This window comes from Epargyreus clarus, unplaced genomic scaffold, assembly GCF_041222505.1.
Source record: "Epargyreus clarus isolate Ecla_fem2 unplaced genomic scaffold, WU_Ecla_fem_2.2 ptg000007l, whole genome shotgun sequence".
NCBI lineage: Eukaryota > Metazoa > Arthropoda > Insecta > Lepidoptera > Hesperiidae > Epargyreus > Epargyreus clarus.
The window spans coordinates 9,446,760-9,464,520 of NW_027332215.1; the positions used below are offsets into that span (position 1 = coordinate 9,446,760).

A 17,761-nucleotide genomic window follows, 5' to 3' on the forward strand; every position below is an offset into this window, starting at 1 on the left:
TTGTTATTAATAAGCTAATATGAGAATATGATAAACATTTACGTATACATAGATGAAACATGTAACATTATGAATCCCAACCGAATTAATGTTGTACACGCTCAAACAACGCTTCTTTTGTGAGAGGTCAACTCATGCATACTTTATCGAATTGGATGTTAGTAACTTACACTGGTTATAAAGATCTGAATTGCAAATTTTACTTCAACATACAAAGAGTGAATAGAATTGTATTATACGGTTAAGTAAATAGGACTTAGAAAAATAATACTACTATTATTTTGTAAATAGGTCAACGCGACTCTGCTACAATATCGATGCATATTAATTTCAATTTGGCCAGACAATGAATCGGCCATAGCTTAAAGTCATTTGTCATATACATAAATCAGTACATAATGCATTAATTAGAATATAATGTCGCACGTCAGAATCAACTTGAATAATAGACTAATTGCAGCCAATTATAGTTAAGTGATTGGTTTATTATCCAAATACCACACAGGAATTTAAGTGGATTGGTACACGAGATATCGCGCTAAATTATATGGATGTATCTTTTAAGTATTGTGTATGGGTTTGGTAAATATTGGTATATTTTGAAATACCAATTAATTTATACAAGTGTCTAATTGTCTATTTACTCGTCACCATTTTAATTTTGCAAACACTAACGCAAATAGAAATTCGCAAATTGTGAGAAAATTAATTTTTTTAATTTACGATTTTGCAAATAGAAGCGTTTACAGTTTCAGCGGATTTTTTTTTTATAATATAGGAGTAGCAGACGAGCATGCAGTCCACCTGATGGTAAGTGACTACTGCAGCCCATGGACATTTGTAATCAACCACAGATAGCATTAGATATTCCTACCTGAGGTCGGCCACAGATGCGCCGCTACCCCTGAGGACTAAGCTGGAACGCCTCCGAAAAGTCTGTTTCCCTTACCCCACCCTTCAAACCAGAACACAGCAGCGCCTAACACTGCTGTTATTAGGTAGAAATAAGTGTGGCGGTGGTGCCGCCGGAGTCAAACCGCAAAGGGTTCTACCACCTTTAAATTATGTTTGTACGATACGATTATTTGCTGTTACGCTTAGAACCTACGTCCATCCATTTATTACATTAAATTACATTTGTATTTTACAATTTGACTTGTAACCGTGATATGAAATAATTTAAACGACCTAGTTATTTTTGAAGAGTAGAATTTTTAGTTTATAATAATTCGACAAAGTAGACGAAATTAATGTTATAGCATTATTATTAAGGTAAACGGTAGATAAAAGACCGCTCGAATATTAAAAATCCATCTTAGTTAAAGAGGTTTGCATAAAATTTTTCGCCAATATAGTAAATGTTGTGAAACAACTAAGCCGCTTATATTGTCAATTAGCACGTAAGAAGTTTTCCTCATTAAGGTATCTTGCGGGGTCGCCGTTCAGTCAACTCGTTCATCATAAGCCAATAGTTCTTTAGAACATCTACTAAATTTTATTCAGAAACATGAGTAAGACGCTCTACATACATTACACTTAGAAATTATCTAAATATTGTTTAACATATTTAAGATGATTATAAAGATTTTGACTAAGATAAAATGTAATTTAATTGATAACATATTTTCTTTATTATAGGTATTCTGGCAAAGACAAAGTAACTAAATATCTTTTTACTTTTCACATAATATGCTGATGTAGAGGATCTGATTTGTTTGAATAAGCCCGTCCTTATAATCATAGTTAATCTGATTGAAATCCACCTCGTTGACCAAGACATTGATAAACTTCGTACAACTTTAACATCGTAAACGAGTATATATTAAATCGTATCACTTGCCATTGAAAAGGCATAATGTATGCTTCACAGGCCTCTACTAGCTGTGGGAAGTGTTCAGCAGTAGGAAATAGCAACGTATCTGCAAATATGAACGTGTGAGATATACCTATAAATATTGATTAATATAGTTTTACAAATCTGATCAGAATGTGTATTATAGTTAGTCTAATTTGGTTACTTTGTCTTTATATTTCTGCCTTCATCAGATCTTCTTACTTCGGCCCTTCAGGTTTCGGGGACTGGCCACGCTCGGAGTTAGGTGAGCTCCCTCCCGAAGTACTCTGAGGACTCCTCTCACTGACCTAGAGAACACAAGATTTATTAGAATAGTACCTCCCGCTGTTACCCCATACGCATATTTCACCGACCCCTTTAATAAGGGTAGACCCTACTAACCGTAATATATGTTCCTACGCAAGAAAATATATTATAAACACGAGAAATCGTAATCAGCGTCTCGAACGGAAATTCTGGAAAGGGTATAAAAATATTTTTGTTGTCCAAAAAGTACCAAAAGGATCGAAAAACAGTAACCACAATTTTGGATTACCGACAAAGCCTAAGACGAGAACTTTTAATTAGATGCCTCAGATTTTGTGCTTCAGTGATCGTGACAGCTATTTTCAAGGAACACTCAAAGTTTTATGGACATTAATTAAAAAGTTCCGCGAACTTAATATTAGCGAAATATTATCTCAATATATATACTTATCTATCTTTTCCTACATTAATTTTGAAGATTGCGATAATGTAAGAATACATTTTCTCTTCGCTAAAGAATGATTACGTAAAGCTATTGAGGTTTGAAGCTCATTATGCAGCTACACGCCGCCGATCGATCAGACTGAGATAAAGTTTGTTCAAGCCGATTTCTCTGTAGTGAAACTGAAAGTTAGCTCGGCAACTACGAACCCACACCGAAAAGGCATTCGAGTGGTTCGAAAAGTTTTCTTTAGAAATTAATCGGTTCTTGTTACAGGGAAAAGTACTACATATTTAAATACAATAAGTATAGAAATTGATCACATTTTTACAAGCTTTTATTTAAGATAAGATTAGCTTTGAGTCGATTCCTCCCTGAGCTTGACAATAGATGCCCTGCTACACCGGAGGACGCCTTTGGAACGCCTCGGAGAAGTATATCTTCTTTACCCTTCAAACCAGAACGCTGAAATAGACAGAAATAGGCTTCCGGAGTAGAACAACAGGATGTTTTACCACCGTCAAACTGATTTAGCACTGGTTTCAGGTCTCCATAGGTTGCATTGACCACATATCATCAGATTGCCTTTGAGCTCATTCGCTATTTCATACTCATAAAAGTAAACGATATTACGAACATTTAGATAATTTGCTATGAAAATTATGTCGATTTAAAACGTTTACCCTTACCCCATAATAAATCTCGCTAACCAAACACGGCTAAATTTAGTTTTTGATTGGTTTGCACTGCACCGCGGTTCCCGCTAATGGCTTGTGTTCCACATAACTTTGGTGTCCCTCCTCATTCGTCGTTGAATACTGCAGCGTAACCTTTGTAAATGTTTTTGGGAGAACCTGAACCAGTTTTGGAATGGTGTCAATGAGGTCAACGCTATGCAATGAACTAACGAATCGTCATTGAAAACTTAAAACCTCTTATATATGAATAAACCTTTATGAGCGAGACGTCAATGGAAATTTAACTTATAAAACTATAATAAGGACCGACATGATAAACTGTAAAACTGTGCACGACGCTGACAAAACTTTAAGCGATAAAATGGTATACCAACTCGTCAAAACTTTAAGCGATAAAATGGTATACATCCTCTATTTAGTTACATAATATACTTAATTGCACCTTACAAGATAATTATTCCAAAAATCGTTTCTTAATATTAATTTACATTATTTAAGGGAAATATTTGTATAATTTTATTAATATTGTATTAAGTAGATACAATATTGAATAATATGATAACAATATCGTCAGTTAACAAATAAGCAATCCCATAAAATAAACACAGTCTCAATAACGTTATACAGCGCCATCAACTGAATTGATTGGTTAGCACCTAGCAAACAAATATGCTATTAATAACGGAGCTACGTGGAAATCACGCGTATAAATACATTTGTATGAATTTATATCATATTAAATAAAATAGCATGTACCCAGAAAAGTCATTTCGTTAAATAATCCCGGCTTCATTGCTAGCGGACAACGGTCTTAATTAGTTTGCACCGAGTTAACTTTAATTCCTTTTCGATTCTAACTCGTATTTACAATGTATAGTACCTGGTGAAATCCTATCTCAGTCTGAATGGATATCTATACCTCGTAATTCAGAAATGGATTATTTATTATTATATTGGTTTTTAAGCTAACGAACCGAATAATCGACTTAAAGAAGTATTTGAGATTGATTACAGGTAGCTATAGTGATAACATAATTTTAAATATCCGTTTCCTACTCCAATCATATGAATACAAGAAATGAATCAACTTTGAAAATAAAATAAATATTAATCAAATCCATATATCAATAAATTAACGGGATATTATATAGTTAATATATGTAGTAGACTACTTACACGTCAATGAGTCTGTCCTAAGCAAATATTAATATCCGTTAACAATATTGGATAATAGTATAAGTACAAATCATCAAATTATATCTAAGCGTCGGTTAATTTTTTTAAACAACGACAAATAAATAATTTCAATGATTTTATTTAACGCCGCACTTAGGTAATTCAATTACAATAAGATAATTCTGTGCATCTTGAATGGTTGTCCGTAATCGTAAGGTTTATCAAACATGTAAAATAATACAGCATATAATTATACATACCTTAATTATGTTAAATTTTATAATATATAAAAAATTACAATTTACGTATTAAAATATTTAATTTATACGTTATACAAAAATGAAATGAATTAAAACATTGGATACAATTAATATTCTGCATGTTTCGTATGCCAATGAAATGAAATTAAATTTGCAAATTAGTGCACTAAATCTCTTAATTACAACACCCCTTGCCTGACCAATATTGCGGGGATACCTGTATTTATTTTTTGAATTAAAATAGTTACCGCAGAACATAATGTTATTAGTAGGGTTAACATACTTAAGAATATTTTTCTTTGTGTGGGTTAGTAGGTAAACAAATATTGCGTAAACAATGTAGGTTTGGGAATTTATGAAACGTTTCGTTACAAGAAGAATACCTATCTCAAATTAGTATTTATCGTACGAGTAGTCTTGTGCCATAAAATTACTTTTGTATATTTTTAAATACTAGTTGCGAAGTACGCACTCACGTGAATATGTATGTATGTATTTATGTAAATCGACACAAAACTTAAAAAAAAACATTATTAGCAGAAAAATACATCAAGTTGAGCTACTTATCATAGAATGGGCATAGTACATTTTTAGAGTTCCGTACCCAAAGGGTAAAAATGTAACCCTATTGCTAAGACTTCGCTGTCTGTCCGTCTGTTCGTCTGTCCCAGGGCTCTATCTCTTGCGCGTCGGTGAAGCGGACGTCCGGATAGGCAGGTATATGAAGTACCTTGGCCTAACACTAGACGGCCGCTGGTGCTTCAACGAGCACTTTGACCGTCTCGTCAGTGTCCCTGACAGTGTCCCTGTAGTTCCGGGATCAGAATAGGGCTACGGTATCCTCTGCCTGTCGTAAGAGGCGACTAAAAGGGGGCTTTCGGGGTTGCGGGCGGCAAGAGTGGGAGCTCTTACCGCCTGGCTAGCGACCCCGGGCTTAGTGCGGTAAAAGTCCCATATAACCCGTCGTTGCTCCCACGGCGTCGGGTAACTTTTGAAGGTTTCCCCCTCGTCAACAAAAAAAATATATAATAATAGATAGACTCTTGATTTGATTTTTTCAGAGGATGCATAACGGTGACTGCTATAACAACAAATCCTAAAAATAAAAAAGTTGAACACAAAAAGTGGTCCCCAAGTATCTTTTGAACCATCATAGGTAGACAGTTCAAATTTTCACAATCTGTATACGTTATTGGCTGCTACAATAGTAAATACTAGAAATAAAAAAAATAGTTCTACGGAACTCTCCAGGTGCGGGTTTAACTTGCACTTGTCCAATTGTATTATTTCATCGGGTATAAAAGAATACGTTGTATTAAAGTATTAGGAAGTCATACGTACACAGACAAACGAAGTCGTGATGTATAATTAGATGGCGGGAATCAAAGTGTTAAAACAGAAAAGTGTACAGAAACACAGTTAGCCATTATAAATATATGTCGTTCGATTCTTATAAAGACATAGTAGGGAGAAACTAAGTTATTATCATATTCAGAAGCGGAAGTAGAACCGTATTATACCATTTATCAAAGCATTTCAGAGCGGTTATTCTTTACGAGCCGCTGAGCTTAAGCAACTTTTGTAGAAAAGAACAAAACTTAAGGGGTCTTTTGTCCTTTCCGTTGCCGAGACTTTACTCCTTCGAAGTTTCTTACCTAGCTTTTGTAATGCTAGTTTCAAGTTCTGAAGCTTAATTTAATAGAATACTTGGGGGGTATTTTATATTAAATCGGTCTGCCTCGTTAGTTTCAAAGAACATTACAGATAGATTTCGTGGTATAAAGAGTTGAAAATTAAATGTATAAGGCAGTTATAACAATTTTCGGAATATTCCAACCTATAAGGGTATTAGTAGGTAGTATTACAATTAATTATTATTAATTCGATGTAGCGAAGATACAATTATTAAAACTATTTCTGTTACTGTGTTTCACAAACGGTATATATCATGCTCAAGTCTACTAAAAGATTAACTGACTAATCATAAAGTAATTTACTTTAGTATCTAAGTTTAAAATATCATTGTACCTACTGCTATTTTTCGCTGTTAGGCTTGTTTCAGTAGCAACTACGGCCACTGCGAAAAGCCTGGTTATCTCATACGTGATAAGACTTTAAACTACACTAAAGTTCACATAGACAATGACGTTAACATTCCCTATAAGATACAGAAATAATATCAAGAAATTGGCCTTCAGCGAGGGAAAATGAAAGCAACATTTTGCGAGTGAACGATGTCGATGACGTAATCTAATTTGAAACAAGGCACTTTCAATCAGTCATAATACTTACCAAAAATATCCCAAACATTCAGCGAAGTGAAACTCTTACAAATCTTATCCAGTTCGAATTACACATTAGGTACATCAATATGTAAGTGATGTTTGATGGCTCGTTAAAATACTGGAGCAGTTTCGATACATTTATTTTCGGTAGTGATTGTACAAGCTTGTACTTTCGTTATTGGGATACATCGCCCATATTAGTAGGTCGCTGGATTTCGTCACTTTCAGCCGCGTCACTGTCGATAACCAGACGGCGTCTGTACATCTTCTCGGCTATCTCTATCAATAAATTTAAAATTATCTTTGTAATACCTATAACCGTGATTTATTAGATTGCTATATGAAGTGGCAAATGAGAATGTATTTCATTTTATTAAACCAATGTTATGATCCTTAAGTAGTACCTGGTATTGATATATTTTTAATAGTTTTTTCCCGCGGCTTCGCCCCCGTTTGAAAGAAAATAATATGACATACTAATATACATAAAACTGAAAATTCGTAGCTTCATTGGAATGGCAGTGGTGCCATCTGGCGAAAATTGGTCGTACCAACTCTGAAACCTTCGTGGGCTCATGGTCAACAACTTTCCTAAGATCATCACTTGATCAAATGCATAGTTTACGATTCAATATCGATTAAAATAATCGATATTTTTGGTCGATTCTCCGACTAATCGATCTTAGATCGCCATTCCTACTTCCCGTGGGATTTCCGGGATAAAAACTATCCTATGTCCTTTCTCGGGTCTCAGGCTATCTTAGTACAAAATTTCATTAAAATCGGTTCAGTGGTTTAGGCGTGAAGAAGAGACCACAAGACAGACAGACAGACAAACAGACAGACAGACAGACAGAGTTACTTTCGGATTTATAATATAAGTAAGGATAAGGATTAATGGCTTTTTAAAAATTATTCATATAATTTTGCTGTAACTCACTCACTTTGTCAGTCATAATTTGCAAATGTATCGAATATTTTATATAACTGTCTATTATTTCTTAAACTTTCAACTTATCCAAATCAAATACCTATAAAGAAATTGAGTTACAAGTAAAATTGGCTGGTTTTAATCCTACGTTTAAAAATTAAGTAAAATAGAACAGGCCAACATGAAGCCATAAATGTTTAACTTTACAAAGTGCCGTCCTACGTAATTTGAAATGATGACTCAAAGTCACGGAAGCCGGCCTAGAGAAAATTGAATCCTCTCCGGAATTTACAATGAATTTAATTAGAAGAAAATAAAGTTGCTTTCCGGAGAAAAATTGGGCCGTGTTTTTAGAACTCTTTTCTTTGTTCTTTAGGAGCATAGTTAATAACAATTAGTCTAAGGAAGCTTAATGCTATTCTGAATCAATAACACGGAGTCGTTTTTCGAGACATTTCTATTTCGATTACTATCAGAGAACTAAAATTAAAACAAGTAGTAAAATACGTGTTTCGAGAACAATGCACCTCACGTCCATAATTACGACGACGCTAATAATGTACAAAATATATTAAGATTCATAAAATATACTTAATGTCAGAATTCCTCCAATATTTTATCTCATCTCTGCACTCGAAAGGCAGGCGCTATCGGCACTGTCGACTTATGAATTTGATATTTTACCGCGGATACAGCTTTCGAGATTACAAAACGATCTTGTACAATAGAGAGTATGACTTTAGTCAAAAAATATTTTTAGTGCTCATTTTCATTTTTACGGTCTTAGACCGGTGTTTAAAATAATATCTGGTTCTCAGAATTTTATTAAGTAGATTTTAAAACCTTTTTATATTTTGCTCCGTAAGTTACCTGCTCAATGCTGTTAAATTGCTCTTCGTATTGTCTAAGTTGTAAGAGGCAATCACAACGTCTAACGTTGAATTTCAGTTGAACAATTTATAGGAGTTTAGTCATTACAAAACGTTATGTTATTTGATTTACAGAGTTAAAGTACAGAGTTACGAAATTATATGTTTCAATTGAATATGTAATTGAAATAATTCTTAATAAGATCTAATAACGTTTTTTACATGATGTATGCGATATTTTACAGGACTCAGGACTACTAAGGACTAAGTTAGAACTCCTCGTCTATTTTTATATACGCGTATTAATCAATTTATTTATGTATCATGCCTTACCAGATTAATGCTAAAACTCTCCTAAAGCAAATAAGTAATAAATTGAAATGAAAACTTCCAAAATATTGACAAAACTTTCTTCAGAAGCTCAAATCCCGATAAGAGTCGTGATCGACCCTGAAACGACCGTGATAAAATTTTAATAACAATTTATTCATCGTAAATCTGCTAACTTTTCTTTTTTAATAATAAAAAAATGCTGTAAAAAAAAACTGAGATTGTTGTTTCATACAACTGGTCGAAAGGAGGTTAATACTTTTATATAAATTTTATCATCTCCAAAAATCAAAACACAAACACAATTAATTCGTGTACGTAACTGTAAATCTAAAAAAAATTGCATTTCTATATTAAAAGTTTTTACGTACTAAGCCGCTGAACTTAGAGTTCTTAAATTTTGTAAATTTGAAAATTCCACCCCTGAGGATGTAAAATAGGGGTTGAAAAATTATTTGAAAATCCTTTGATTTTAAATAGGCAGAAGCAGTCGTGGCGGTGGTGCCTACTAAATCAACAAAATACTCTACCAGCTTAAAATTTACCTAACAAGAGTAACAAGAGTTTTTATTTAGCACTTTTATTGTATTTCAAATTTCCGATGCATGTTAAAATAGCACGCTATATTCTAACAAAATATTAGTACAAAAAAAAACACAAAACCATGACATGATAGAAAACTTCAATTGAGTTTAGAGCAATCAAAACAAAATACAATTTCGCACCCTGCAATCCTGCAGTCGAGATGGCAAACCAAACTTCGTGACTTGCTTCGAGTTATTCGAAAACTGAGCTGCTAGTTTCAGAGTTGGTTCGATTCGAATTTTATAGGAAAGAATACAGATTGTATCTGTTTCTCTTTTGTGGATGTTGTTTGAACTTTTAAGTAGTTATTTTTTGTGCATAAAGCCTAAATTAATATTAATGTTAACTACTGCAATTCAACATAACGTGAATTATAATTATACACGATCAGACACATTATTATGATGTAATATTAATATACATACATATATACTATGCTACAAGAGTGCCGGCAGAACTTTCGAAACCTAACGTGAATATAAAATATTATATTAAATAAAAAATGAAACTGTCACCCATTGACATATTTTTTTTCATGTTGTCAGCGGATGACATCTTGACTTTTGCAGTTTACTTTGCCGTCTTACGAATTTTCGATCAGGCTACGTATCCTGACGAGAGTTTAACATTTTGTACGCATAACCAAAAAATGCAGAACGCCGCTAAAGAAATGTTCATTTTAAAATACCTGCAAGCCAGTATGCAGCATGTTAGCAATGGTCTCGACATCGAGAGTGGAGTCCTGGGCCGAGATCTTCTTGATCGCGGACGACACGATGCAGATGTCGCCGCGCAGCTCGCGGACCAACGCGGTGATCTTCTGCGCGTTGCTGAGTACTTCCACGCTCTGGGTGTACGGGTTGTAGCGGACACCGAACGGACGCTGGATGCTTTCGGCGAATGCCCTACCAGAAATACATATTATGTATATTTTCTAGTACATGGCAAGCAGCAAATATCTGGGTATTGGTCTAATCATAGTATAATCTGTAAATAATGTGTCTATACATCGTTGCAAAAAGTAGTTAGGAGTTCTGAGTAGAGACAAATAAAGAGACAACAAGTAATTAGTTAAAAAAATCAAAAACCCGACTGCACCAAAAAGGCTAAAGTAGAATTTCCAAAAGCAGAGAAATAGGCATTTCGTTATTTTTATCCAGAAAGCCACATACAAATTTTCATAGTAGGTGTCTGCTTCAAAAACAAAAGATGTTCAAACAATATTATCCTATTTCATCCTCGTATTGCTCATTTACGCTATATAAAGAACCTAAAAAATGTGTAAAATTCCAGCACGCTTAAGTTCAGCGGTTTCCCTTTGCGTCGATCTCTGGTACAGCAACTCACTCATTTAGTCAGACAGTCATCTTGATGTGTATATACGAGTATATATGTACTAGCTGACCCGGCAAATGTTGTTTTGCCAAATAAATAAAAAAATGGTAAGGGTGAACAACCCTTATCACTTAGAGGTAAAATATATAGATAGTGGCCGATTCTCAGACCTACTGAATATGTATATAAAATTAGGTGAAAATCGGTGAAGCTGTTTCGGACGAGTACGGTAACAAACACGAGAATTTTATATATAAGATATATTAGGTATATAACGTATGTGTAATCTCCTCTTAATTTCCTGTATTTTGACACCCTACTCGATAGGTTTGGTTAACTTTTTTTAAAACGTGTTACTACTCGTATTTCGCGAAAAAATCCACCATTTACGGTCTATAAAATATATAACTTCAGTAAATCAGAGTTTCGGTCATTATTTTACCTCGTTAGAGGTAGAATTTCATTATTTTTATCTAACAAGCCTGATGCAAAATTTCATAGTGTTTGCTTCAAAATTGACAATTGTTCAAATGAACTTTAAACCCTTATTTTACCCTCTACGGAGTTGATTTTTCGGCAGGCGATAAATAAGTGCGTCCTTGTGCCTATCCAGAAAGCCAAATACAAAATTTTATAGTAGTTGCTTCAAAATTAAAGGATTTCAAAAAAACTGTTTTACCCTATTTTACCCTCTTTAGGGTAGAATTTCCAAAAGGCCTTTCTTAGTACTTATTCACGCTATATAGAGAACCTATGTGCAAAATTTCAGAAGTGTAAGGTCCTTGGTTTAGGCTGTACGTTGATTTCTGAAAAATGAAAAAGTCATTTAGTTAGTCAGTCAGTCAGTCACCTTGCTGTTTTATATATATACAAATATGTTTTTATAATCTCCGTTTAATTTCTTTTCATTTGATACCCTACTCGATAGGTTCGGTTAACTTTTTTTTTTATATGTGTTACTACTTCGCGCCAAAAATCCGCCATTTATGTTTTCTTTTACTAACACCTATCTAAGGACACTCGGGTCATTGAGACAAATATAATGACACCTTAACTGTTGAAATTCATCCAGCCGCTTTTTAGATCGGATCAAATAAAGAAAGACAAACATACAAGATACGCGCGAAAAACATAACCCTTCCTTGGCAGTCGGGTAAAAATTACAATAGGTAATTTTTAGATTTTTCTGTTCATGTTTCTCTGTGTATTTAAAATCGTACGAAAATTTAAATCAATGCATTAACATATATTCATAGTCGTTGAGTTAACATTTAATCTATATCTTATTCAAATCAAACAAAAGTTATTTCAATTTAAAGTGTTAAGTTAGAAATATTTTTTCTAACATTGCATAACGCGTATACGGATCGGAGAATTTCAGTAAAGTGGTGTGCTCGATGGATGGCGTTGTACACAAAATTGACTGTTATATTTTGAGCTGATTGATTGTTATATTCTGAACTCGAGCAAGTGAAGTCGCAAACGAAGCTTAATACACGCACATACATTAGAGAACGTCTATTATTCCATCCTACGAGAAAACCGTAACAAAATTACTCTAATTCTTATGTCTGAAGATTTAAATAATATATTACAATTACTCAATCAACTTATTATCTTCAGATATCAGTTTAAAAAATATAAATTCAGTAATTCGAACTTAATTAAATTTAGCCCATAGTGACGTTACGATTTGATTGATTACATAGTGTTTTTGCGCGCTCCAAATCGCTATAATCTGACAGACTTATGCTCCAACAAATGTTTTTACATCCCATTTAGTTCTAAGAAATTGCTGGTTAATAACATCAAAGGCGTATCTAAATATATATTTTCTTAAAAATCGGCAAGCCCCTTTACTATGGTCCAAGTCTTACTTTTATATGATTGTGTACATGTAGCTGTTAATTTAATCTTCAGGAGTCGCAACACATTTATGATCGGTTTCAGGTAGATTCCCGATTCTATATGTAATTGATTACTCATGTCCATGGGCGGCTGTGACAACTATCAGATGAACTTACTTTTTCGCAACAGCAATTTATAAAACAAAAAATACCTCATCTTCTCTTTAGCTTCTTCAAAGGAATCTGTGTAGTAATAAGCATTCTGGTAAGACGTGATGATACACTCTTCGTTAACAGTGACGTCAGGGTCGAAGCGCTTGATCTTCTCAGGGGTAACAAGCGCGTGTTGCAGCTCAGCTACAGAAGAGAGCAGACCAGCTCCGTACACCCGGTAGGTACCGTCGGATTGACGACACAAACCGAACTCAACAGTGAAGAAATACAGCTGAAAGAAATATATATTTTTTAATTTCTTTGATTTTGATCTATGGTGACAAGAAGAAAACTACTTTGAAAGTTCCTGAAAGCTTGATAAAGATTACAAAAAGAAAAACGAATAGAATTTCTGAAATTTTTCACTTTGGCATTAAGTTTAAATTATATTATTACCATTGCTTCCCCAAGTAAAATTATAACTTAAACTAGTTTTTGCCCGCGGCTTCACCCGCGTTTAAAAGAAAATAATATAACATACTAACTGACTAACACATACATAAAACTGAAAATTCGTACCTTCAACTTTGCTAAAGATCATCACTTGATCAAATCCATAGTTTAAGATTCAATCTTTACTAATATCGATTAAAATAATCGATGTTTTGGGCCCAAAAGATCGATTCTCCGATTTCCGGGATAAAAACTATCCTATGTCCATTCTCGGGTCTCAGACTATCTTTGTACAAAATTTCATTAAAATCGGTTCAGTGGTTTGGGCGTGAAGAAAAGACAACCAGACAGAGTTACTTTCGGATTTATAATATTAGTAAGGATTAAAAGTATATGTAAGTAAGTGATATGCATATTTTTCTTGACTAAATCTGCAGCCTTCTTCGTGCATACGGGCAAACAAGGCAAATAAGGGTAAAATTTGGACGGCATGACAAAGTATACGAGAGGAGAATTATCGAAATAATCATGACGGTTGATCATATGTGTACCTTTACTTTGTAAAAATGTTACACCTTATTTACTTTGTAAAAAATATTTCAACTAGGTACATTGTATTATTTAGGATACATACGCCGGGCTAAATGCTAAAATCATATCACCCACAGGAGCACTATTAATTCAGTTAGTCATGTGCTATAGATAAAATGATAAAAAAAGCTTTATATAGTTTTCTTCAAGATGAAAAGAGAATCAAATCTCAGATCTTCAAAGGAAACCGAACATATGTCAAGTAGGGATGAGCGTAGGTAATTGTAACAGTCCAAAAAAAGATGTCGCAATTTTATCCAATGATTCATCTCTTTTAACACGTCACAAAGGAAACAGCGTCTGAGAAAATATTTCTGGGCGCAAAGGCACTGACAAGCGAATTTATTTCATTCATCACAAAACATTTTCTTTATTGGAAAACATTCCAGTATTCTGAAGCGTAAACATCAATCAATTAAAAAGCTCTTGATGGATTGGACTTATCTTGTTGGAGCAGCGGGAATAAGTAAAAGCCTAAAGTATTGAATTTCATCTTAAATAGTTCAAATTGTTTTTCATGCTTCAAGTTGTGTGTTGTATCATGCAAGCATGTATAACTAGACGCATTGCTTAGATCCAAGAAAGGCAATTAACAGTTGTATTGAAAGTTTGAAATATATCTTACGATTACTGAAAACATTTATTTGCTTATGTTCAAAGAAAATATCCAGAATGACAGTAATTATTATAAAATGATATTGTAATTACATAATTTATAGTCCTTTTAACCTGATGTAGGAAATTAAATATTCATGATGTTTCAAACTACATGTTTCAAATATAAAGACTCATTTCCACTACAATTATATAGGCAAGAGATAATCATTGGATAATCTTTTTACAAGTTGGTTATTGAACGTTGCGATCATGATAAATAATAGATATGAATATACCATTAAATAACGTGCTTGTACAAAATATACAATTTATTCCTTAAAATAATAATAAATTCGAAACAAAATTGAAATTGCCTGCGGAGCTTACAACCAACACGAGCGGTTTCTAAATTATTTTCGTTCAACGCAATCACTAATAGGCTTAAAATGAATCGATTACAGGTTAAGCCAATTGTGAAATACATACATCCAATTATTTTGCTGAAAAAGCAATTACTCTTTTTCATTCGCGTTAAGATTAATAGAATATAAATTGTGAGTTGATTCTTGACATGTGTTTAAATGTGAAATTATTTAAATTTAAAATGAAGTAAATGGTTTTACACGTCATTGCATAAAAGCTCGTACTATTTACTGCTTTACAAGTAGGATTTGTTAAGCTATGTAACATAATCCATAACATACTTAGTAAAGTTAATCAATATTCTTAACCACATGATTATAAATAATAACTCATATTGCGGTGAAATTGTGAACTCGTCTTGCAACAAACTAAATTCAAAACTTTGACAACACAAGAAATTGCTGTCAAACGAAAATTTACGCATACATAACCAAATACAGTTCATCTCACAGAACAACAATTGCTTTGTGGGTTAATTGTATTGTTTTGTACTGTGTTCGTTGCTGAGTATCGAATTATACTCAGCTGCTGTATGTGTTTGCTGTTTGTATTGCAGTTAGACAAAGCTTGGATCGAGATTGTCGTATAAATTTGTATTTACTCGTACTAACAAGAACGGAATAATTTACATGGACATCACTGCTAAGCATACATTTGCCTTACAAGAAAAATAAGATAACGCATAACACTGTTGTTATGGGTTGTTGTATTCTTGTATGAGGGATGTGGTAAGAAGCAGACACTTACACGAGACATTCTGACTGAGTCCTCAGGGGAGGAAACCATATTATAGCCGACTTGAGGGTTGACTACTGATGTCCAAGCGTAACATTAGCCGTTGGTAATTTACCATCACGTGCACAACACGCTTGATTTAATAACAATCAAATCACTTTCTTTAGTTATATCCCCTTCCCTTACAACACAAATTGTATTAAAATATATCTATAAATAAACTGCCATGAACAAATTATTATTTAAGAACCCACAACTCTGCCTAACATACTAAGATAAACTTTCAAGGCTCTAGAAGTTGTTTGTATCTCCTAATTTAGGTTTGATTCGGGTAACCGTTTCAGAGCAAATCGAAATTAAATCAAAACTTGGTTAAATAATCCTACAAGACCTCTTAGATTTACCTACTCGAAATAAATTTATAGACAAAACAATTTTATAATGTTGTTAGTTTTATTAAAGGTGGTAGAACCACCGACCACCAAGGCCACATATATTTGGACCTTATAACAATTGTATTCGGGTTTGAAGGGTATGGTAAGATGGAGATATTTACAGGAAGTCTTTAAACTTAGGAGTAGCATTTGTGGTAATCCTATCTGGGGTCGATTAGAGATGTTCATGGGCAACAATTACCGCTTTCCAGTAGATGTATTGCATATTCGTTTACTAATTCCATAACATATAAATTATTAGATTATGTTCCATAACATATAAATTATTAGTAAATGCATTTTTGGATTAGTGATCAGGCTTACAGTTCTATAAATAGGTTCCTATAAATTCTATAAATCTGTTTCTTTTTAGATCATACTACATAACTTCTAAATAAGTTTTAATCACAATGCTAAGTCAAAGTAGTTTTGGTAAGAAATTTACTGATGAAATATCAAGTTCTGTTATGACTTTAAGTGATAGATTAATAAGAATTTTGGAAAAACGATTTCATCCTATTATGGGATATTCTATAACGCTTTTATGACATGAATGCGGAATAGTATTTATTTATAAATAATCTAATCCAAGGTGAGCGATTGTGTGGGTAAGTTTCTCTCGCTTACATGCACATAAATTCATGTACCTAGAAGTATATAGAGAACGACCGAGAAGTAAGTATACAATGACATATTAATGTTTATAAAAAGGAAGTTGTATATGCAGGTAGCTTTATGTGGAAATGTAGGTATGTAAAAAATAGGCACAGAACCAGTGTTCTAGTTCGACTCATCTTTTGCCAATTTTCATTGAATAAGTTACTATGTACGCATGTAAATAAAGGTAATTTATATTTAAATTATATAAGGCTGCAACCGTTATATGGCCAATGGGCACATCTCCCGCATCTGTGAAAAGTCTGTAGCACTCCGCCAAAGATTCAATGCAGATCAGTGGAAACTTAAGGAAAGAATTCATTTAAAAAATCTGATAGCGAGAATTCATTTGGTAATTCATTTGTTTACACTTATATTGGAACCGATAACAGAAGAAATCGGCACGACCACTCCGCTGACGCCAGCCTAACAAGAGTAACAAGATGTACGAATGACATCATAAACAAACATTTTTCGAACACTCATTTTATCGGACAGATCATAGAAGTTGCTATTGCGATATTCTTTAAAATAGTTGGCGCGATTCCATAAGTGTGTTTAGATAAGAAAGTGTAACAAACATATCTAAGAGCTGTTGCCAAGTTGCTGATGTCTTCGTCCGGATACCCAAAATCCTAGAATCAATTAGACAGATGGATTGTTACAAACATATTAAAAGACCTGTCAAAAAAATTAAATTTTAATTCAATAAGTAATTAAGATAGTAGATATCAAGAACAGATTGTGATGAAGCTTTATTCAACTGTCATCAACTGAAATCGGAAGTGCTTTTTATAATATAGATGTAGCAAACGAGCTTGCAGTCCACCTGATGGTAAGTGACTGCTGCCGATCACAA

The 17,761-nt window shown here is 33.5% G+C and overlaps 1 protein-coding gene across 1 annotated transcript in view; it reads right to left on the minus strand.

Moving 5' to 3' along the window:
• Nucleotides 1-1,496: 1,496 nt before the first annotated feature.
• Nucleotides 1,497-17,761, minus strand: part of Trhn (tryptophan hydroxylase) — a 32,645-nt gene continuing 16,380 nt past the window's right edge. Inside the window, exons 8-10 of the mRNA XM_073074526.1 lie at nucleotides 13,072-13,304; nucleotides 10,366-10,582; nucleotides 1,497-2,142 (exon numbers count right to left, since the gene is read on the minus strand). Coding sequence (XP_072930627.1) covers nucleotides 2,053-2,142; nucleotides 10,366-10,582; nucleotides 13,072-13,304 — 540 coding nt within the window. The 3' untranslated portion in view covers nucleotides 1,497-2,052. The remainder of the gene's footprint in view (nucleotides 2,143-10,365; nucleotides 10,583-13,071; nucleotides 13,305-17,761) is intronic.